Here is a 23856-nt window from a genome sequence, read left to right as displayed (position 1 = left end):
CTTTTAGGAAAAGCGCTGGCATAGGCTTCGCTAAAGACAAAATTAAAAAACACGCTAAAAAAGCGCTCTAATAGTGGGGGGGTATGAAAGCGCTTTTAAGAAGCGCTCTGGTAGGGGGGGTTATGAGAGCGCTTTTCAAAAGCGCTCTGGTAGGGGGGGGGGGGTACGAAAGCGCTTTACAAAAGCGCTCTGGTAGGTGGGGGGAACGTGGGGGGAACGAAAGCGCTTTTCAAAAGCGCTCTGGTAGGGGTGTTTAATGAGAGCGCTTTTTGTCAAAAGCGCTGGTATAGCCCAGGCTATGAGAGCGCTTTCCAGAAGCGCTTTAGTAGCCTTATTACTAAAACTAAAACCAAAAACACGCTTCTACTGTTTCTCACTTTCTCTCTTTCTTTTTCTCTCTGCACGCGAACCAGAAACCCCACCCCTCACCGTCGTCGGTCCTCCGTCAACCTTATCGGTCCTCCGTCAACCTTATCGGTCCTCCGTCCACCACCATCGCGCGAACTTCTTCTCCTCCGTCCACCACCATCGTTTCGTCTCCGTCTCTTCTCCTCTGGTAGCAACTTGCTTTGCGCCACCCAGGTATCACACTAATCATAGCTTTTAACAAAACCCTAGATGTATCAATGTATCCTTGTGATTCTGAATTTGATGGAATGCTCTTTTCTTAAGGCCTTTGATATATATATATATATATATATATATATATATATACATAATATTTCTGTTAGCAATTGCCTAGTTCCAGAAACGTGTGATTTTAGGTGATAGGGTTTGTTCCAGAAACTTCTAAGTGATAGGGTTTTGAGTTCTGTTGAACTGTGAAATGGTGGCTGTTGGATTGTTTGGGGTCTGCTTGTATGGTTTTCACAAAATATAAATTTAACCTCTTCTTATCTTTTGAGTTCTGTTCCATAGAGAGGCTCTTATTCTTAATTTGTGGTCTCCATTTATGTCCTTAGCCTCTTCTTATCTTAGTACAATTGAAATTGTGAGTCTCTTGTTATCTTAGTAGAATTGAAATTGTGAGTAAAGTTTCTTGACTGTTGTATAAGATAGTGGAGGAGGTGCAATATTTCTCTACCAATGATGATATATGTAGTGGATTTTGAGGCATGTCGGTATATACATACGTGTAAAGTTATATAACTAGCTAGTGGCATAACCGATGCCCATCATATATTTGGGCATAAAACTGAATATAAATTAAATGATATAAAAATGAATATATAATAGTATCAGTATGAACATAATTAAAAATGAAACATCTCATGAAACAGAGACCAGCACTAAAATCATACCATTCCCTCCATATGCCATAAAACTCACATTACAGACAGTTTTTCATTCATTAGAATTCACATGAAGTTATCCTACAATATTTCTTAATTTAGTGAAAAGGTAGTTACTACGAAGTTTCTAAGAAATAGCGCAGTTTCTAACTGTTACTACGAACTATTTGATGAATACATATCTGGAAGTTTGAGATGGACAATACTGCACCAAACAGTATTATGCATATATATAAACTATATAATATATAATATATATTATATATTATATACTTTTATTTATATATAATAACAACAACAATAACCCTAGCTAGTACATACATAGCTATATAGATTTTGGAATTTGATAAAATATATATTATATACTTTTATTTAACTGCATCATGAGCTATTCACCCATTCTTATTATAATCATACATTGAATTGAATTTCTTGTATAGGTCTGACTGGATTGATAACTTTGGATCTCTTTGGAGCTCGTATCATTGACTCTGGTACTACATATTTAGGAGTATGTACACACATCAAACTATTGTTGATTTCCTTTGTTCAATCGATTTTGTCTTGGTGGTTACTAACTTTGTGAATTTGCTATAGGGGTAACTTGTGTATAGTGAAAGTTTGATCGTTTCCCAGCCTAGTTCGACGTTTGGCGTTTTCTTGAGTTCGGTAACATCCGAGGTAAATTTCTTTCTCAAATTACTGGTATTATGATGAATTTGTCTGAAATTGTGTGATTATATATGTTACGTTTTATTGCTTCGGATTCATTCCGTTTATACTTTGCGTTTTGACAGAAACACATTAGTTTTATGTGTTTAGAGAGTTAATATAGGAGGTACTTACTAACTTTGTGAATTGAATTCGCCATAGGGGTTACTTGTGAAGAGTGGAAGTTTGACCGTTGTTGTTTAGCTTAATTAAGACATGGATAAGACATGGATGAATTCAAACCGATTGTCGAAAGAGTACGAGAAAGGGGTATGGGAATTTGTTGAGTTTGCGGTTGCGAACTCCAAAGACCCGCTTCGAATGCCGTGTCCTTGCTTGGGTTGCTGTTATGCCGGGGGTAAGGTTAACGGGAATCAGTTGGGATCTCATTTACTACGGTTTGGAATTGATAGAAGTTATACATGTTGGACAATGCATGGTGAGAAAAGTACCGGGAATGCTGGGTCGAGGTGTAATAGGAAGTATGCTTCAAACGACGATTGCACAGACACATACGATTGTGATCGTGTCGAAGAGATTGCAGAAGCGCTGGAAGAAGATCTAGCGGATTGTCCCAAAATGTTTGAGAGGTTGGTAAGCGATGCAGAGAAACCGTTGTATGATGGTTGTTCAAAATTCACAAGATTGTCTGCGGTGTTAAAGTTGTACAACTTAAAGGCGGACAATGGATGGTCGGATAAAAGTTTCACAGAGTTATTAATGGATACACATTTTATACCAAAGAACAGGATGATAAAAGTACTATGCAAAATAGTGGTGTTACCTTGGTAGCTGAAGCTATGCACATATCAAGTGCGAATGACTTAAATCCGAAATTTGCAAATTTGTCATATTTTGGGGTTATCGAGCGCATTTTGGTGTTTGATTACGCGAAGTTTCAGATTCCTGTATTTGGTTGCAAGTGGGTTGAAAATAATAGTGGCGTACGAATGGATAAGTCAGGATTTTTGCAAGTGGATCTCAATAGGGTAGGGTACAAAGATGAGCCTTTCATTCTAGCCTCTCAAGCTAAACAAGTGTTCTATGTCAATGATCCGACAAGTACGAAATGGTCTATAGTGCTTTTATCTAACAAAATAGTTGATGAAAAAATTGAAGATCAAGGTGATATTGGTGTTGGCATTGAATCTTGTACAAGAAACGATCAAAATGAGAATGAATCTTGTATTAGAAATGATCATAATGAGGGTATTTGGATCAATCCAACCGTCCGCATTGTTAAGAGACGCGTAGTACACAAACCTACCAAGAAAAGAAAGAGACGTTAGTGATAAAGGTAATAGTATACATAGTCCGACTAATTTGTTTTATTCAATTTGGTGCATATTCTCGTTTTGTACATAACTTTTGAACCATGTATCCGCTTGTTGACTTCTTTACATGTAACTATACTATTTTGACGATTCCGGAGCTGCTCATGCACTTATCTTTACATTTCGGGACTATTTTTTTATCGGTTTTGCTTCTGCCCGTAATCAAAAGTCGGGCTTAGGGTCTGAATTTCGGAAAACCGACTTTGTTTTTGAGTCCGTGGCGACGTTTTACCATAGCCATGTAAATTTCGTTCAATTCCGATAACTTTCTTTTTTTACGCTTATTTTGATTTGTACCGATTTCGTTTCCGATTTACTTGTACATGCATGGTTTGACTTCCATTTGACTTGTATAGATTGTTAGCTTATTAATAGTGTACTAATGTGCTTTAGTTTGTTTGATACAGGTTCAATGGCTTCAGATAGAGATGCTCCACCTGAAAACCCACCTGAAAACTTACAAGAAAACTCACAAGAAAGAGTTGCTTCGGATACAAATGCTCCACCTGATACTGAAGCAAAAGAGGTTGCACGAGGCATCACTATTATGAGGGATATCATACGACATAGAGACCAAGGATTAGTATACCGATTGGAATGGAATTCTGATAAACAACCAATTGGTCCTAATTCTGCAAAGTTGACAAGTTATATTGGTACACTTGTCCGTATGCATATTCCAGTCTCCATAGCTACCTGGAAATCGAAGACGAAAAATTTAGAATTGGAGGAGAAAAAACAAGCGATTTGGGAAGAGCTTCAGGTATATATCATATATGGTTAATTGTTGTTATTATCTTGACGATAAATTGTTTAAATTATTTATACTAACACACTATGCGTACGTTTTTTTGCAGAGGACTTTTGAGATACCAGATGAACGTAAAAGCTACATACTTAGTTTGGCCGGCAAGAGATATAGAGGGTGGAAAAGTTTTTTGACAAACACCTATCTTAAGGATAAAGATGGAAAATTTCTTGAAGATGCACCGGGACGGCCAACAAAGTATGCGACCTTCATTGATGAAGCAGATTGGGCTGAGTTTGTAAAGCAAAGAGATGAAGCTTTTCAGAAAAAGAGTGCCACGAATAGGGAGAGAGCATCCAAACCCGCGTATCCATACAAAAAAGGGCGTTTGGGATATGCACGCTTAGAGGATAAAATTGTAAGTAAATAGAAATTCGATTTAATTAATTGTCTACATGTGCATGTTTTAATTGACGATTTTATCGTTTGTGTCAATGCATAGTTGGAGGAGACTAAAAGTGAGGAAGCTTCACTTCCTGTACATGTGTTGTGGAAGGAAGCTCGTGTGGGCAAGAATCACGCTGTCGATCCCGATGTTCAGAGAGTTTATACTGAATGTGTAAGTATAATACTGTGTCTTTAATTAAATCAAATGTTTTTTAATATATAAATGACTTTTTATCTCCACTAATAATTATTTAAATGTAAATGAATTACAGGAGACCTTGTCGCAATCGGCATCCACCGGTGAGGAGAGCGTACTTAGTAGAGTACTAGATGCTCCCGAGTATCCCGGTCGGGTGAGGGGTAAGGGTCATGGTGTGACTCCAACCTCTTTTTATAAGAGTTCTAGGAGAAGATCAAATCTTACCAATGAAGAAGTGTTGCAAAAGTTGCAGGAATTGCAAGCACAGGTCTCTGAATTGCAAAGAGATAAAGATATGTATATGAGAGAAAAGTGCAACACTTCATCGGTGAGAGAAACTAGTGATAAGGCTAGTATCAACTATCAAAAGAAATTTCCCGAGGTAATTATAAGTTTTTTTCCTTACAAACTGTTCTATTTTATTAATGATAATGACTTTATATTTACTTTTGGTTTAGGGCATTTCATCTTGCCAACTATACTTATCGGAACCGAATTATCGACTAGTTGGCAAGGGAAAAGTGCACAACACTTCGGGAGATTTACTTCACCACAGACCGCTCCCGGATGGACACCTGAAAGTATCGGTGGATGTTGTATTAGATCGTGATGCGATTCTACCGGTACCTGACATGGTCTCAGAGACGACATTGCTGCGAGATGCAATAGGATCGTTTGTTGCATGGCCCTCGGAGCTCATTACCATTAGTGATGAGGTAAATTGAAAACGATTATGAATCATTTAGTTTTCGAATGTCAATTCTAAACCATTTATTAATTATGTTTTACATTTTATTTTTAGACTGCTCCTATAAAACCCGCAATTAAGGGTAAAGGGATTTTACAGGAGGAGGAGTCTGTTGCATCGCTAAAAGAGGTACATTTAAAGTGTTAATATATAATCTGAATCAAAATATGCATGATTTTATATTTTACCTAACTTATATGATTTTTAGGCATCCGCTCGGGAGTCACAACAAGTGACGCAGCAGGTTCGTAGCGTACCACCCAGTGGTCCTCCGAAGCAAGCGGCAAGAAAAGGCGGTGCTTTTGTGCCTCGATACCGGGCGACACTCGCAACAATGGTTGATATGTCCGATATGAAGGATGGTGCTTTACGGGAAATCGATATGGATGAAAGTGTCTTCGGTATTGAGTTCAAGTCACATATTACAATTGACGACTTGCAAGAGATTTTTGACCAGGATCAACTAGGCGTCAGTAATATGCAATCATACATCCGGTAATATTCACTCATCCGATATATTATTTAATTAGTCCCACAATATAATTTATTTACACTTTTCAATAAAAAGAATCTAATGTTTATTATGTTTTTATTTAAGGTTGTTGTATGACAGAGTGTTGCGCGGGACTGCATTGTCTAACAGATTCCGGTTCGTGTCTTCCGCCCATTGCAGCGGAATGGAAATTGTTTCGGATCCGGAATCTGTTAGACAGCGCTTAGTCGATAGATTCATGTCCACCGGCAATACAGAATGTCTGCATCTTTGGGCGTATAATACCCGACCAGTAGGGTTAGTTTCTCATTCTTTATTCATCTAATCTCTGTTTCTTTAGTGTATAGCAATATTTTCATATAACCTATTGTTTTAATTTATAGAGCACACTGGTTGCTGCTTGCTATCAACCCGATAAGGGAAGTCGTGTATTATCTGAATTCGGTAAAGGGTGAATGGACCAATTATCCGGCCATGAAGGAAATCGTTGATTTGTAAGTGGGATCGTTCTAAATATATATTCGTGTATATTTATATATTTACTTATTTGTGGGATTGATCTAAACATATGCTTTTATATATTTGTTAATTAGATCAATACAAGTATTCCGTAGTCAACGGGACGCACAGGTATCCCGGACTAAATCAAACAACATCACCTGGATCGAAGTGCAGGTACATTACTTTTCACAAATTTGCTTATAATATTTATGCTACTTGGTAAAACAAGACAACTTATATAGAATCTTATTTGTTTTTCTATGTAGTGTCCGATACAGCGTAACAGTTCAGACTGCGGATACTTTGTATTGAGGTTTATGAAAGAAATCATTCAGGCGAATCAATTAGAGATTCCTCCCACGGTATAAAGTTATAACTTAAGATAATTTCATATAATTTATTACATTTACCTAAATATATTATTCATATTATGTTTTTGTTTTATAGTACCTTGACGAATTCCGTGCTGCTGGGTACTCGAAGCTAAAGTTAGAAGAAATCAAAGAGGAATTGTGTCAATTTTATATTAAGCAATTTTTCATGCAGATTTGAACTATAATATTGTTGATTTTGTAATGATGTATATATATAATTTTGTAATGATGTATATATATAATTTTGGATATTATAATGGTATATATTAGTATATATATTGTCTTACTGATGGCTGAAATAATATAGTCGAAAATATATTACAGGTCGAAAATATATTACAGGTCGAAAATATTACAGGTCGAAAACATTACAGGTCGACTGGGAGGATTAAATTATAGGCTGCACATAAAAATACCTCATTTAGCAACTACAGCGCTTCTAAAAAGCGCTCTTAAAGGTCCACATACTAGAGCGCTTCTTAGTAAAAGCGCTGGCAAAGACCAGTAAAAAAGCAAAAAAAACTAAAAAATTACGCAGCATACAAAAGCGCTTTGGGAAAAGCGCTCTGGTAGGCCCCCCTATGAGAGCGCTTTGTCTGGAAAAAGCGCTCTCATAGGGGGGCCTACCAGAGCGCTTTTCCAAAAGCGCTTTTGTATGCTGCGTAATTTTTTAATTTTTTTTGCTTTTTTACTGGTCTTTGCCAGCGCTTTTACTAAGAAGCGCTCTTAAAGGGGGGTCTACCAGAGCGCTTTTTCCAGGAAAGCGCTCTTATAGGGGGTCCTACCAGAGCGCTTTTTCCAGGAAAGCGCTCTTAAAGGGGGGGTCTACCAGAGCGCTTTTAAAAGCGCTTTCGTAGCCTACGCCAGCGCTGTTAAAGGCCAAAAAAAGCGCTGTGAAAGCCCTTGTACGGCGTAGTGCACATAACATAACGAATATTATTCCCAATAATATTCTGCGACTACAATTGATCCATAACGCAAATAATACCATCTCGCAATTGTATTTCTCCGACTAATCCGACTAATTAATTCGACCATAAACTTAACTGCTCCAATCAACATATTAATCCAATTACGCCTTTAGAATAATACCGATAAGTCCCGACTTCGACTAATTCCAATGAATAAATCCTTGATCAATTTAATTAAATAATTAATTAAATTTGGGGTGTTACACTTAGCGGACCTACTTTTTAGCCACTTGTGTTTAGGCACTTAAGATGATATTTTGGGGAATGTTTACCAACTTTAACATAAGATACTTTTAGACCACAAGTTAGGACGAAGAAGAAGAGAAGAGAAAAACCATTTTCAAGCGTAATTTCAAGATTTCTAAGCATCTTTATTCATATTTTTTTAGTTGGATGCTACTAAATCTTGGTTTGTTGCTTGTTGGTGAAGCTTCCACGGCTATGGAGGGCTAAGTTTCATCTTGTGTCAAGATTAGAGGTAGTTAGTTTGTAAATATGTATTTATTTTAATATTATGTGTATGAACTTGCTTGATGATTAATATATGGTGAATATCTTGTATTCATGTTTTATTTGTTGTTTTGGATCACTTTTGAGAGATATGTTTCAAATCTTGACCTAAAGAATATTCATCTATTAATAAACAAACTCTAGAGATAGATTTGTGAGTTGATAATCACTTGTATCGAGTTTTTAAAGATTATCATGTTGATTGTCGGCATGAGAGATCATCTGACGGTTAATAGGTTCATATACATGATTATTAGAGTACATGTGAAGCAAACTAATGAACACTAATCTTGGCACAGTTTTCGCAAATCGTTTTCAAACCCTATTTTATTGTCTTTATTTACCTTTCATGCTCTTTACATCTAATGTTACCAAACTATTACTCAGCCTTAGCTCAAAATACACTAAACTGTAGAACAACGGTAGTATCACATCAATCCCTATGGAAACGATAAAGGAAATACTTACCCTTTTAACAATCATCACCATCAACCTCCATAGTTGTAGCCAAGTGGCGCTCATACAAATCCACCAAGAATTAAAACCTAGCAAGTCATTCTCTGGTGTCATCTTACTCCTGTTGATCTTTCCCATGTCAACTCCCAAATAAGTCACCGTCATATTTAAGGCCTCAAGTACGCTAGTCTTAAAGCAGTTTAACAATTATCTACGGATAGAAAATATGTAGGAGATATGAAACTTTATCAAGTGTGATGGATATATCAAAAATCAAAGATGAAATGACAATGTATTTGCGTGCCATATCTCCACAAAAGCATAAGTCATGGTTAATATAACCATAACCAATCTTGCACAAATCCTACAACCCAAATAGCTGCATGATATTCTAAAACCATGGCGCATTAGGTTGCGCCAACTTTGCAAATTTTCTATTGCATTTAAGCCTAAAGTATCATACCTATATTCTATTTAGATAATGCATGCATGTGGGATCAAAAAAAGGAAAGAGAATGACCAACTTACCAATGCGATAGAGAGTGACTTCGAATAAGTGCAATGTAGCGGAGTAAAGACATGCTAAGGTTCAAAGCAATAGATAGAAGCTATGAAAATTTGAAAATAAGTAGAACAAGCTTTGTAATAGTAGATGCAGACCCTTTCTTCGTATTCTCTGATTTTGCTCTTTTGCATAAATAAAAATGTGAAGGGAGAGAGCAATGCGTGAGAGTGCGTGAATAATTCATGGGGTGTAATAAGTAACCCCTAAAAAACAAATGGAGTTATAAGTCCGATCCAATTCATAGAGAAATCTACACGGCACCCCTCAGACATATGAAAAGACTAAAATGTCCAACCGATTTTCATTACCACATTTTACCAAATTTACGTGAGGAACCGGATATTTTAAATTTTAGGACGATACCGAAAATTTCGCGAAAACAAGTAAGTTTTCCGATATCTTTTATGAAATTTCTGGTATTTTCTACTGGAAATTTCAAATTTTACGGTATTTGCTACTGGAAAATTTGAAATTTCTAGTATTTTCATTTGCTAATTATCATACCGAAAAATTTGAAATTTCCGATATTTCTATTTAAAAAAAAAACTATTTTCCTGATATTTTAAAATTTGGCAGTGAGGACTAGAGGCAAGGATGGTTCTATCGCGGGACGAGCCATAGATAGAGCTGGTGCTCAGGCTTGAGCTGATGAGGCACAAGCCTTAGAGTTACGTGTTGGACGCCTTCCTCTGACCGGTTCTAATTAGAAATGGATGGCGGAGCAGCAGACAGTGAAGGGCTTCTGTGTACCTCGCCGTTGGATTGGTAGAGTATCCATTGTTGTGGAGGAGTCGGTGGTTCAGGTTGAGGTGGAAGAGGGTGAGGAGATGGTGCCAGAGGTTGAGGAGACGATGCCTGAGGTTAAAGAGACAATAGTTGGGGTTAAGGATCCGATCGTTGTTGTTCGAGAGCTGGTGGCTGAGGCTGAGATTGAGGAGTCGATGGATGTTGTTCGGGAGCCGGTGGCTGAGGCTGAGATTGAGGAGATGATGACTAAGGTTTGAGAGCTGGTGGCTGAGGTTAAGGAGCCGATGCCTCGTGTTGAGGAGACGGTGACAAACAACAAACATAAACAGTACTCCGAAACATGAAAACCTAGGCACTAACGGATGACTCTGGACGTTTTAGACACTTCATTAGCCACGAATCTTTGGATATGCGCATTCAATTCGATCGGAAATTTAGTTATCCTGCGACGAAATGATTTCCACTTGGCCTTCACATCTTCATCATTCTTCAACTCGATTAAGTTGTATTTCACCATTCCATTTGTATCTATCTAGTCCACCTGAAACTCGATCTTTATCACCCTACTGTTATCGAAATCAGGCAGCAAATGGTTCAACTTTTCTTTCAAGGTGGCAAGGATTCGGCGTCATCTGGGATCTTGGTTTGAACAACAAGGTTGCAGCCATTGAAATACACAGATACTTTAATCAAATATTGAGGAAGAGACATTTGTTGAGATATGTTATCCAATAACCCTAAGATCCCTATTTATACAAATGGCGGTGCATACTAGACCACACATATGTGTCGGTGCAATCAGGAGCATCCAAAAGTATCGGCAAAATCTTAACCGTTGAAAAAACCTAATTTTAAAACATATTGGAAATTTCAGTTATATTGAAATTTCCGATAATGTCCGGATATTTCAAAATTTATGATATACTGAAAATTTCATTTTAACTGAAATTTCCGATATATTGTCCGAAAATTCTTTGTATCTCATTGAGGATAAAATTGGATTAAAAATATATGGGAGGTGTCATGTTTAATTTGGGGGTGTCATGTAGATTTCTCCAATTCATATTGAAAAAGCCCATCGATCAAAACGAAGCCTGCCAAAGCCCAAAAGCAATTCCAGTTTGAAACAATCGACCAGCAGCAACAAGAGGCTTCCGTCGCGCTCATCTCAAACAACTATCCTCACTCCGCCGTAAACGGATATCTGTCGTCGGCGTATCTGAACTCTACTCACACGGCCGAGTAGATCATCCTCCTCACCACAATTCACTCTTCTTCAAAACCTAAAATGTTTGCGTCGCACTGAACTCACCTCAATCCGTCGCTAACTCCCCAAAACCCTGAGAAAATCTTCCAGGTTTTTCCTCTTTTCATTCATCTATTTCGAATTTTCCTTCTGTTCTCTCTTCTATTGCTTATAATTTGTTTATTGAATATTGTTTCATAGATTTTTCATACAAATCAATGGCTTATAGACGCTGCCTCTTGCAAAGAGGAAGCAACCTCATAGATCGTAGGTTTCACCCTTCTTTCACCTATGCTCTCCATAGCGACGAAGTGAAACGCGAAAAGCCCGAAGAGAAACCGTCTTTAGCAGGAATCAGTAATAGTTTTATTCAAACAAGATCCTTTGGAAGCTCTTTTAATGGATCAATGGGGTTTTCCTCGGGTTTTCGACATAAGGAAATTTATCCATTCGCTGGATATAATTTCTGCCGGAGTATGTCGACGATGGATCAGAATCCGGATAAAATTACAGTAATGACTGATGTGGCTGATGTTCTTACTGACACTGCTGTGGAGACTGTAACTTCTCAGGCTGCTCCTGTTGTTAGCGAAGTTGCCATTGCTGCTGCTGATTCTTATTTGCCTGTACAAGCTTTGCAGTATTTCATAGATGCTGTTCATTCCTACACTGGGCTAAACTGGTGAGTTTACCTATATATTTTGATTAAGATATGTTAAATACTAATAGACTGATAGGATAAACATCTTAGGCAAGTGTTTGCAGCATAATTGCATATTATATGAGTGTTTATGTATAATACGCCAGATAAAATAAAGTCAAACTGTTTTGAGGGAATGCCAAAATCTATGAAGCACATACACTGGAAAAACCATACACGTCGACAAGTTTGGTGTCAGTTTCGCACACTGACATGATCACACATTGTTTCAGAAGTGTCGGTGCTACATAGGCCAAAGTAGTTAAGAATTTTTAATTTCGTTTGAGTGGCATTCTTTTATCAGGGAAATGGATTTCGACAGTCAGCTCCATTTGCCAGTTTATCACTAAGTGTTACTTGCTATTTGTAGTAATAAGTAACAAAGTTAATGATATTCCCTCTAGAATATCCAAATTGGAGTCTTGGCTTTATTTTAGGACCTTCTACCTTTTAAAAAATGAGGGCCGGTAGGGAGTAGAAGCATTTGATTTTATATAATGTAGCAGGGACTACAAATTAAAAATGAGGGCCGGTAGGGACTAAAAAGATATTTACTAAAAATTTAATGTCACATGAATTTTGAGAGGAAGCTTTTCATCTCAGTGCTTCTTTTTTATTAGGTGGGCGGCCATAGCTCTAACGACTCTCTTGATTCGAACTGCAACTGTTCCACTCTTAATAAATCAACTCAAGACCACTTCTAAGCTTACGGTATGTTGTGCTGCTTTGTTTTCATGTCAGTTTCATGCCATAAGTGTTGTATTGACTATGGTATTGCTTTCTCCTTCCTCTGTAGTTGTTCTGTTTCAAGAGGATACAAATTAGATATTTGGAGTGAAATTCCAACCCCCCCACCCCACCCCTCCCACCTTTCCTTGTGTCTCTGGCATGGGTTGGAGATTTTATTCGCTCGCTTCAGTATTTTTTTTATCCCTTTTGAATGAAGGCCTTGATGTTTGTTGTATATATGAACTTTTTCTATATCCCTAGTTATCTTATTTATTACCTAAGCTTATTGATTCTCGCGTGTTGCAGCTTATGAGGCCTCACTTGGAAGCGATAAAGGAAGAGATGGATGGGAAGGTAATAGTGCTCTAGTTCATCATGTCAACTCTTAATACCATTAATAGTGGATAAAATGCTTTGCTATTATATTGTTATGCATGTAAGTTAAGAAGCTGGAGTCTCACAAGTTCTATTATCCTATATCTTGGAATTTTAATATGGATATTTTTTCTTTTGGAATTTTTTTATAGTTCACTGGTTAATTGTCTAACCTGTTGATCTATGTCATTGGTAAAACATATAGGGATCAAAATAAATAATTCCACTTAAGTAGTCACATTTTACATCAATTCATAGTGAATATGTGACTAAGTTCTCTTGTGTCGGAGGAGCAGATAAAATGTGATAGAAACCTGATCCTTGTGGTACTGGTTCTGTCACTACCTGATCATAGGCCATGACCGGCACAAAGGCTGACACCGACTCATCGTATATTTAACCTAGCAAGCCTAATGTAACCCACACACCTTTATAAAAATAAAGTTACTGAGACTTGACAGCGTCTCATCTATTTTCGTGACGTCCTCAAATGGTAATTAACTATCAACAGAGTATATAAAACTATCTCATCATGTGTACAAGAGAATATTAACTCCTATTCCTGTAGTAGCGCATCATACTAAAATCACAATATAGTGGCCACCATTAAAGAAAGTGGTATGTCACAAAGAATAACTCTTAGGTAGATTGCAAATCCCGAGAGATTTCTATTCTGCAATCTGTGAATCTAAAAAGATAAGAGAAAGGGGTGAGTCACAAAGATTCAATGAGAGAGTATAATAAACAAAGTGTGTTGGTTTGAATATGGGGTAATTGCCTAGAAGAGGAGTTGAATAGACAACTAAAAATTCTCTTATTTTCGTTTTAGAAAATCAGATTAGAGCATGGAAGCAAATTTGATGAAAACTTGTTTTCAAAGGTTTTAGCAATTGGAAGATGATTGTAGTAATGCACACACCAGAGAATTGGAATAAGATGATAGACAATATGATAATAATCTTTTTAATGCTTCAAACAAGGTATATGATTAATCAATGTGAAGCAATCTTCAATTACAATCTTTAGTTACAATCTTTACCAGTTCAATATCCAGTTGTTATCAATAATTTGAAACTCTTATTATATTATCTCCTCCTTTTTATCTGAAACTAACAACTTTGGCACAAACCATGAAAATTAAGAGTCATAGTATAGTATACCCCTATTCCCTATAATTAGGAACTAGTGTTTAGTTTGTTGAATCGGTTCATTGTCTAGTTGTTATCAATAATTTGAAACTCTTACTATTATCTCCTCCTTTTTATCTAAAACTAACAACTTCAGCACAATCCATGAAAATGATTTTTTATTTAAAGCAAGTGTTTTTCCTATGAAATAATCTTATAACAAATGGGCTCTTTGACATATTGGATTAACGTAATAAGTTTTCAAATTTCTTACCTACATGTTATATGTTGTTATATCAAAGAAGGTTTCTCTCTAATCATAATAGGATCCTTTTTTCAGACATTTGATCCCGAGGCTGTTGCCGAAGGTCAGAAGCGGATGAAAAGGCTATTCAAAGAGTAAGTCATTTCATTGTTTCTTTAATGCATAACTGCTAATAGTCATGTTTGATCTCCTAGTTTAGTGTAATTGCTGCATTCGGTGATACAATGTATCAGTGGAGTAATCTTTGTGGTGACTTGTGATGGCCTTAACTTAAAATCATAACATTCAGTGTTGAGTGTCACTACTATTTTTTTTTTTAAATGCGAATTGTTGTTAGTAATTAGTTTTTATATTAGTATTTTATCTTTAACTGGGTTTGAACCAGGGTCTTCCAACTCCTTTGGACCCTGTTCAGTGTCACCAGTCCACTATTTTTGCCTCATTTTGATTCTGCTGTTTTCCTTAAATTGAAAATAGTGCCTCTGTAAACAATCAAATGAATTAGATATTTTAATATTTCTTTTGGTTAGATTCGTGAGTCGTGATTGCTATAGTTGATTTAATATTTGTTATGTATATATAAGAAATATGAATTGGTAAAGAACCTTTAGTTTAAGTATTAAATCAAACTTCATTGGTCTTTTGTTTCACTAAATGTCCTTTTCTCTTTGCTGTTATCATGAATGCAGATATGGTGTGAGTCCTCTTTCGCCATTGAAGGGACTTTTTATTCAAGGTCCTGTCTTCATTAGTTTTTTTCTTGCGGTAAGCTGACTTTTGCCTCGATATTCCCCCTACCCGTAGGAGTCTGAGTAGCTTTTATATTGTTTTTACCCACTCACAGTTTTATTTTATTTTCTTGATGGCAGATAAATAACATGTCTGAAAAAATGCCATCATTCAAGAATGGTGGAGCTTTCTGGTTTACCGATCTCACAACTCCCGATGCCTTATACATTTTTCCAGTTTTGGCTGCATTATCATTCTTAGTAGTAGTAGAGGTGAGCACTTCATTTTCAGGAGTCCTTTTTTCCCCCAACCCCAACAATCTTTCTAGTCTGTCCTTCTGAGTTCTGTCTGAAAGTTTGTTTGATCTTTTACATTTTGTTTTTGAATTTTATTTCGTGTTCACTAAAACCAGCCACTCCATGACAAGAAAACAGTTTAAAATTGAGATGACAAGAGTGATCTGATAATATATGTTATATTTGATTTCGAATTAAGAATAAATTGATTTTATATTGTACTTCAGTGTAATATGCAAGAAGGAATGGAAGGAAATCCTATGGGTGACACAATGAAAAAATTCTCGAGGATTCTTGCTTTTTTGACAGTTCCGTTCACCATGACTTTTCCAAAGGTAAACTTTCCCTTTGCTACCATTGGTGTATGCATTTGAAAAAATTATTGTATGGATTTAGGAAGAAACTGTAGTTTTGTCTTTTTGATAGTTTCAGTAAAGGTAGGCACATGCATTTTAATCTTGAAAGAACATGGTAAGATGGTAAGCTCTTTTAGGCTATGTGATTTGACTAGCAACTTTGTTAGTAGAATGGCCATCCATAACTTCCCCCCGTTGCTTCCACTTAACGTAATTCCCCCCCCCCCCCCCCCCCCCTCTTCCTTTTCTAAAGTTCAACCTAAGGACTTAGATCATCTGACGTGTATATTATTCTTATTAGAATAAAGCTTATATGTACCCCTAAGGCATTCGTTTAAGAATCAAAAGAGGTAGGTTTGTATTAAAAATGATGTATTTATCATAACGACATGTGATTAACTTGTATTTCAAAGACAGACTTTTATTTTATGAGCTCCTTAACCAATGACGAGCATTCATTAGCATGACCCTTATAGTGTCATTGAGATACAGGCTTCTGCTTCATCTCCAACATTCAATCTTACAAAACCGGTTTGGAAGGTGAAAATTGCCTCAATTTATAGTGTCATTGAGATACAGGCTTCTGCTTCATCTCCAACATAATTTGTTTCAATTTCTACGACAATTTCTTTTCTTCTCTCTCACTGACCTCATTTTTTTGTAACAAAACAATAGATCATAAAATCAGAAATCAAGTTATTCGATATATATATTTTTCAATGACATATGTTAGTGCTATGTTGTTGATGAGGATAGAACCCTCAACCTCCTTATCACTCCACTAAAACCACTAAGCCAATTTTTATATCCCCTTCAATGTTTAAACTTGTTGGAAAACCTGGAGAATATTATCTATTGACTTGTAACACAATAACACTATATTCCAGTCAGCCAGGGAATCTAGGAAATTGCTGTCCTAATTTACTCTAACCACTGCTGCTTCTATTTGTCATTCTATGTAACTTGAACTTGTGTTCATGTTTAATTTTGCAGGCAATATTTTGTTACTGGATTACATCGAATTTGTTTTCACTGACGTATGGAATGGGTAAGGAGCTTAAAAATTTCATTTACAGTATGATAGAGCAGAGATATAATGTTTAATAATATTGAAATATTCAATAGAAAGGTAACACCAGAGCAAAGCTCCTCAGTGACAAATTCACTGCCAAACCCTAAGGGTGATCAAAATAATAGTCTGCCGTCAAATTCACTTACAATCCTATTTATTAGGGAATATGCTAACTAACTGCCAGCTAGGCAGTGATACCTATTTCATGTTTTCTTTCTTTTTCTTTCTTACATAAACTCTCCATTCTTTGGGCCTAACATTATTCACGCCCACTAACACCTCCCCTTCATTATCAATGGACTCAGCCTCCTTCCTATCATCACCCCCTCCTTCAACACTAGCCTTGTCCTCAAGGCTAAGATCTGGAAATTGACTCTTCAACAGGAGCTCTTCTTCCCAAGTAGCATCACCAACATCCATACCTTCCCACTGGATGAGCCATTCCCTCTTGTGTTGACCCTGCTCCCATCTATCCCTCCAAGACAGTACCCTAGCCGGAATGATGGCTCTCTTGTCTGTTTCTAAACTGGCTGGTAACTCTGGAATAGCAGTGTAATTACCGACTGCTTTCTTCAGCTGAGAGACATGGAAGATAGGATGAATCTTGGAAGATACCGGTAATTGCAGTTTGTATGCAACCTGTCCAATCTTCTGAATAATTTGGAACGGCCCAAAAAAACGAGGAGAAAGCTTTTGGTGGATTCTACGAACCACAGAATGCTGCCGGTGAGGACGCAACTTCAAAAATACCCAGTCCCCAATATCGAAATGAACTGCCCTCCTTTTTTTGTCAGCAAAATGCTTCATTTGTTCTTGAGCATTTTGTAAATTGAACTTCAGCTGACGTAATGCTTCGTCCCTGTCTCGCAACTCCTGTGCAACAGCTTCAACACGAGTCTCACCCTCCAAATAATGCACCAACACCGGAGGTTTCCGACCGTATACCACTTCAAAGGGTGTGAAACCTGTTGACACGTGAAAAGTGGTATTGTACCACAGTTCTGCCCAAGGTATCCAGTGTGCCCAAGACTTGGGTTGGTCTGAAATAAAGCAACGTAAATAGGCCTCTAGGCATCTATTTACCACTTCTGTCTGCCCATCTGTTTGAGGATGGTAAGCTGATGACATTTTCAGCACCGTACCCAACAACTTAAACAATTCTTTCCAAAATATACTAACAAACAAGGGATCACGGTCGCTAAGGATTGATTCAGGAATACCATGGAGTCGCACCACTTCTTTCACAAAAATTGCAGCAATCGAACGGGCCGTAAACGGATGTTTAAGAGGAATAAAATGACTATATTTTGATAGACGATCAACTACCACCAAAATAGCTTCGAAGCCATTACTCTTCGGTAAGTTCGTAATAAAATCCATGGATATTTCACTCCATATTAACACTGGAATGGGCAAGGGTTGTAACAAGCCACTAGGTGTGGTTGCTGCATATTTCTGCCTTTGACAAGTGTCACACGCCTTCACAAAATCCTGCACGCGTTTCATCATTCCTGGCCAGTACAGGGTCCCGGCCATTCTTCTATAGGTGCGTAGATATCCGGAATGTCCCCCACTTGGGGAGGAATGAAAGTCTTTCAGCAAATCCTCAATGATTGGAGACTGTGCTGGAATCACAAGTCTGTCTTTGTAGAACAGAATTCCCCCTTTGAGAGTAAAACCTGGCTTAGCATTAGGATCTGATTGAATGGCCTCTACAATCCGTTTGAGCACTGGATCATTCAGCACCTCTTGTTGCAACTGCCCTCCTTGTTTCCATATCGGATAAGACACGAGGTTGTTTACTTCGACATCTTCATGTTGTCTGGATAAGGCATCGGCAACCTTATTCTCCACCCCTACTTTATAAAAAACCTCAAAGTCGAAGCCTAATAATTTAGCAATCCATTCCTGCTGATTAACCGTAGTAATACGTTGCTGGAGCAAATGTCTTAGACTTTTCTGATCTGAATAAACAACAAACTTCCTACCTAATAGGTAATGTCTCCAATGTTGAATAGCTAAAACTAGTGCCATTAATTCTTTATCATAAGCTGACTTAGATAATTTAGAGGGAGTAAAAGCCTTGCTAAAATAAGCGATAGGGTGTTTCAACTGCATTAACACCGCACCAACCCCTTTTCCTGAGGCATCACATTCAATTTCGAAGGGCAAGTTGAAATTCGGTAGAGCCAAAACAGGAGCAGAGGTCACAGCATGTTTTAACTTCTCAAATGCTTCCTTGGCCCTTGCATTCCAATGAAATCCATCCTTTTTAGTCAACTCTGTTAAGGGTCTCGCAATGTTGCCATAATTTGCAATGAATTTTCGATAGTAACCGGTCAACCCCAAAAACCCACGCACTCCTTTCACAGTTGTTGGTACAGGCCAATTCAACACACTAGTAACCTTGGTAGGATCCACAGTCACCCCTTCTTTAGAAATGACATGGCCTAGATATGCCACCTGTTGTTGACCAAAAGCACACTTGCTTTTATTAGCCACAAACTGATTTTGATGCAGCAGCTGTAATACCACCTCTAAATGCTTCATATGCGTGCTCCAGCTATCACTATACACTAAGATATCGTCGAAGAACACAAGAACAAATTTTCTTAGATACGGTTTAAAAACTTCATTCATGACAGATTGGAATGTTGCAGGGGCATTGACGAGACCGAAAGGCATGACCATGAACTCATAATGGCCTTCATGAGTCCGAAAAGCAGTTTTGTGAACATCCTCTTCCTTCATTCGGATTTGGTGATAACCGGATTTTAAATCCAATTTAGAAAAGTAGCTAGAACCATGCAACTCGTCAAGTAATTCATCAACAACCGGAATGGGATATTTATCTTGCACAGTGACCTTGTTCAATGCTCGATAATCTACACACATGCGCCAAGAGTGATCCTTTTTTTTAACTAAGATGACAGGACTAGAGAAAGCACTTGTGCTATTACGGATCACACCCTGTTGAAGCAAATTCTGGATTTGTCTTTCAATCTCATCTTTATGATGATGAGGATACCTGTATGGTCTCACACTCACTGGACCTGCCCCTTGGAGTAATACAATAGCATGGCTAGTATTTCTAGTAGGAGGAAGACCACTAATGTCACAAAAAACTCCAGGAAATTTGTCCAGTACCCCTTGTAGTTCACTATGTTGCACAGGAGCATCACTTTGGGTCTGAACCTCACTAATTGTCAAGTTTGACCAGTATCTAGCCTCACTTGCACTGTCATAGTGTAGCATGCTTTGGAAGGTGGCCACTTGCTCTTCCTCTGATTGGCCAATCAGTTTCACTTGCTGTTCCTGATAAGTAAACACCATGGACATCTCCTTCCAATCCATCGTCACCTTGCCAAGAGTTTCGAGCCAAACTACACCCATGATTAAATCCACACCCCCTAACTCCAATATATAAGCATCAAAAGTGGTCAGCATCTCTCCTAACCGAATAGAAATTCCATTACATTTTCCCATTGTCAAAATACGATGGCCGTCACCCAATTTGACTCCTAAAGGGTGGGAAGGAACCAAAGGTAACCCCAAAGCTGCCACCACCTTAGGAGATATGAAATTGTGAGTTGCACCACTGTCAATTAGAACCAAAATCGTAGCACCCTGTAAACAACCCTCCAACTTCATAGTACGCACCTGTTTTTGAGATGCAGAGACCCCAAACACTCCCATGGGTTTGCATTCCAGAACCTCATCCTCTTTTTCATCTTCCAAATAAGCATCCAACACGACAATCTCCCCCTCCTCATTGACGGTTTCATCATCTCCCAAAATGATAACCCGGAGTTGTTTCGAAGCACATTGATGAAGAGGATCCCACCGTTCGTTGCAGCGAAAACACAACCCTTTTGCACGCCGTTCACTGACCTCCGCCGCTGGTAAATGACGGACACCGCGAGGGTTACGGCGAGTACTATCCCCAGAAATATTGCGAGATGCATTAGAGGACAGAGAGGGTTTGTTTGACCCGGTTGAGATAGTGGACCCCGAAACCGCACGAGGTTGACCCGAATTAAGCCCAGATGGGTTAGAGTTAAGAGACCCGGTACCAACCCCTTCACGTTGGGTCCAAATTTGTTTGGAAGGACGAACCCAAGGAGAATAACCCGATTTAAAACGTGACCCGGAGCCATGACCCGACACCTCGGCAAATTCACGCTCGACGTCACGTGCCAGTTGCATTGCAAGATAACGGTTTCGAGGTTGGAAGGTACGAACGCGAGAACGAATATCGTGGCGTAAACCACCAATAAAGTAGCCGAGAAATTGTTGTTCAGGCAACCGGCCGCACTGAGAAGAGTACAATTCAAATTCGGCAACATAATCCTCAACAGATCCCGTTTGCTTCAACTCCTTGAGCTCTTCAAACGGATTTTCCAAGCGACCACCTCCGAAACGAACCATCATTGCCGCCGTTAAATTCTCCCACGACAGATCCTCCGTCGAATCACGCCAAAGATTAAACCAATGGATCGTTGGGCCTTCCATGCTCAGTTTCGTCAATTGAATACGAACCTCTGCTGATATGTTTTGAACCTCGAAATAAGTTTCAGCACGCGTAATCCATGCCACTGGATCCTCACCAGTGAAAGCAGGTAATTCCACCTTCTTTGCTGCTAAGCGAAATTCATCCAACGGCGACGTCACCGTTGTTCCGCTACCGAGAGGGGTTTCTCGATTCGCTAAAGCACGCTGAATTTCCTCTGCGATCACAGCACGCAAACCAGACACACCTTCCTCAATATTGCTCATACGTTCCTCCAAAGCAGTGAGTCTTTCAGTCATTCTGGTGTTCATGAACTAAGTAGGTCGGACCAATTGATAGAGCAGAGATATAATGTTTAATAATATTGAAATATTCAATAGAAAGGTAACACCAGAGCAAAGCTCCTCAGTGACAAATTCACTGCCAAACCCTAAGGGTGATCAAAATAATAGTCTGCCGTCAAATTCACTTACAATCCTATTTATTAGGGAATATGCTAACTAACTGCCAGCTAGGCAGTGATACCTATTTCATGTTTTCTTTCTTTTTCTTTCTTACATAAACTCTCCATTCTTTGGGCCTAACATTATTCACGCCCACTAACACCTCCCCTTCATTATCAATGGACTCAGCCTCCTTCCTATCACAGTACCACGTTGCCACTATTCATCATTTTGAAGTTTTGATTTGTTTTTCGTAAAATGCATATTGCCTAGGGCGTTGTTTCTGCCATTCATGATTGCTTTGAGCATAATATAATGAAGTAATTGGAAAATCCATTGCTCCTGAATCTTGCTATTCTTTTTAATTGATCACTTGTATATGCATGCTGATCCAGATCTGTCCGAGAGGAACTTGCATTGAAACTTGCACTCCTAGTTTTTAACATAAATGAAATTTAGCGCACCTCACAATTATTATATTGGAAATGCGACTGTTTCATAGTGTGCCAAGATTGCAACTTGCTTAGTTGCAATTAGTATTTTATGCTCTCTAAAAATCTAACATCTATCTTTTTAGTATATCTTAGAATTTGGGTTGTGCGGAACTCATCCCATGCAAAACTGGCGTGTAAGGCGATGACTTCAAATGTCATATCTCTAAACAATGTGAGAGTGTGAGACTAAACTCACCCTTTTCACATCCAACACGATGAAGGTGTTGGAGGCTGCACTGAAGACAACCTAAAATAAAAATGCCATATCTTTAAGCAATGTAGACAATACAGGAATTTCCAACACTGCTCATGTTCATCCCCAATGAACCTGAAACATGGACAATACGGGAAACCCAACCACAAATTTAGGATAGGCTTTGATACCATTTTTAAATTTGGGCTGAACCTAACTTATCTCTAGAAAACCAAGAAAACCAACTTGTAAGTTAATGACTGTCATAACCTATGTGTGACTAAATCCACCCCTTCACACCAAATACGGTGAAGGTGTTGGAGGTTGCAATGCCCCTATTAGGCTGCTAGGGACAGACCACACTAAAGACAGAATTTCCATCAGTATAATTACTTGTTCTCAACCATTGGACTTATTAGAGCACTTAAGTCCATTCCTTGAGTCGCTTATTATTTATCTCTTTAGTGGATGTTTGTTTGAAAGTTATGGCTTGTGTAGTGTTGATAAGGTGTGGTACAACATGATTTTTTTAGTACTGAACTCTTGTATTTCAATTTTCTTGAATTTTTCTGATCGTTATATGTTCTTTTGTTTCCAATTTTGCAGCGCTTAAAGTTCCTGGTGTAAAGCAAACTTTAGGTATTCCTGATTTACCTCCTGCTCCAAAACCCACCGGTTCTGCGCAATCTTCCTTCTCCATATTATCAGCACTAAAGCAAGCTGCATCAACTGCAAATGGTCAAAGCTCATTGCCTGTTGAAACACCAAAAGAACCAAACAAAAAGATATCTTCTTCTTCTGCTGTTATTAGTCAGAGACTTAGAAGCTTAGAGAAACAAGTTAAAGGAAGAAAGAAAAACAAGAAGTGATTAAATTTACTAGTTCCTTAATTATGCCATTAAACATATGTAGCAAGCATGCTTAGATTTTTTGTCACATTGTATTCTTATCATCAGAAGGAGTGGAAATCAGGAGTTTAACTAAGATAAGGAGGGGGAGAGAGAATAAATCTTTTCTAAGGTTTGTGAGCTATTTTGCTAAGGTAGCTAAAGCTTTTGGCTAACTATGGTTTACATTATTTTTGTCTTAATATACGGATAAAATGCCACTTAAGTATTAGGATTTGAACCTTGGTAATGGCATCCAACCTAACAATATCAGTTTCGGTCAGTTGAATTAGGATTTATTTATGGTATATATGGATAAAATGCATAAAGGATTTAAA

General features: G+C 38.0%; 2 protein-coding genes across 2 annotated transcripts; both read left to right on the top strand.

Annotated features, from left to right (window-relative positions):
• The first annotated feature begins 476 nt into the window (after positions 1-476).
• On the top strand, positions 477-7100 carry LOC131599627 (uncharacterized). Its single transcript, XM_058871922.1, has 7 exons — positions 477-582; positions 5838-5974; positions 6078-6269; positions 6356-6466; positions 6566-6647; positions 6740-6835; positions 6921-7100. Exons 2-7 carry the CDS (start codon positions 5862-5864, stop codon positions 7023-7025), a joined length of 699 nt encoding a protein of 232 aa, XP_058727905.1. The 5' UTR covers positions 477-582; positions 5838-5861; the 3' UTR covers positions 7026-7100.
• Positions 7101-11197: 4097 nt separating this feature from the next.
• Positions 11198-23856, top strand: LOC131626714 (mitochondrial inner membrane protein OXA1-like). The gene is made up of 10 exons (XM_058897551.1): positions 11198-11453; positions 11544-12024; positions 12663-12753; positions 13078-13125; positions 14614-14672; positions 15228-15303; positions 15408-15539; positions 15791-15898; positions 16913-16967; positions 23238-23856. The coding sequence occupies exons 2-10, from the start codon at positions 11561-11563 to the stop codon at positions 23498-23500; spliced, it is 1296 nt and encodes a 431-aa protein (XP_058753534.1). The 5' UTR covers positions 11198-11453; positions 11544-11560; the 3' UTR covers positions 23501-23856.

The sequence above is a fragment of the Vicia villosa genome, linkage group LG1 (genome assembly GCF_029867415.1).
Source record: "Vicia villosa cultivar HV-30 ecotype Madison, WI linkage group LG1, Vvil1.0, whole genome shotgun sequence".
Taxonomy (NCBI): Eukaryota; Viridiplantae; Streptophyta; class Magnoliopsida; order Fabales; family Fabaceae; genus Vicia; species Vicia villosa.
This window is presented reverse-complemented; position numbering and strand designations above follow the sequence as displayed.

What these genes read in the sequence shown, in the direction of transcription:
- LOC131599627 (XM_058871922.1), top strand. Translation starts at nt 5,862, where the DNA reads ATGGATGAAAGTGTCTTCGGTATTGAGTTCAAGTCACATATTACAATT. An exon ending in AATATGCAATCATACATCCG is followed by an intron (nt 5,975 to 6,077) that starts GTAATATTCACT and finishes TTTTTATTTAAG; the next exon opens with GTTGTTGTATGACAGAGTGT. An exon ending in ATGAAGGAAATCGTTGATTT is followed by an intron (nt 6,467 to 6,565) that starts GTAAGTGGGATC and finishes TTTGTTAATTAG; the next exon opens with ATCAATACAAGTATTCCGTA.
- LOC131626714 (XM_058897551.1), top strand. Translation starts at nt 11,561, where the DNA reads ATGGCTTATAGACGCTGCCTCTTGCAAAGAGGAAGCAACCTCATAGAT. An exon ending in TCCTACACTGGGCTAAACTG is followed by an intron (nt 12,025 to 12,662) that starts GTGAGTTTACCT and finishes CTTTTTTATTAG; the next exon opens with GTGGGCGGCCATAGCTCTAA. An exon ending in TTCACTGACGTATGGAATGG is followed by an intron (nt 16,968 to 23,237) that starts GTAAGGAGCTTA and finishes CCAATTTTGCAG; the next exon opens with CGCTTAAAGTTCCTGGTGTA.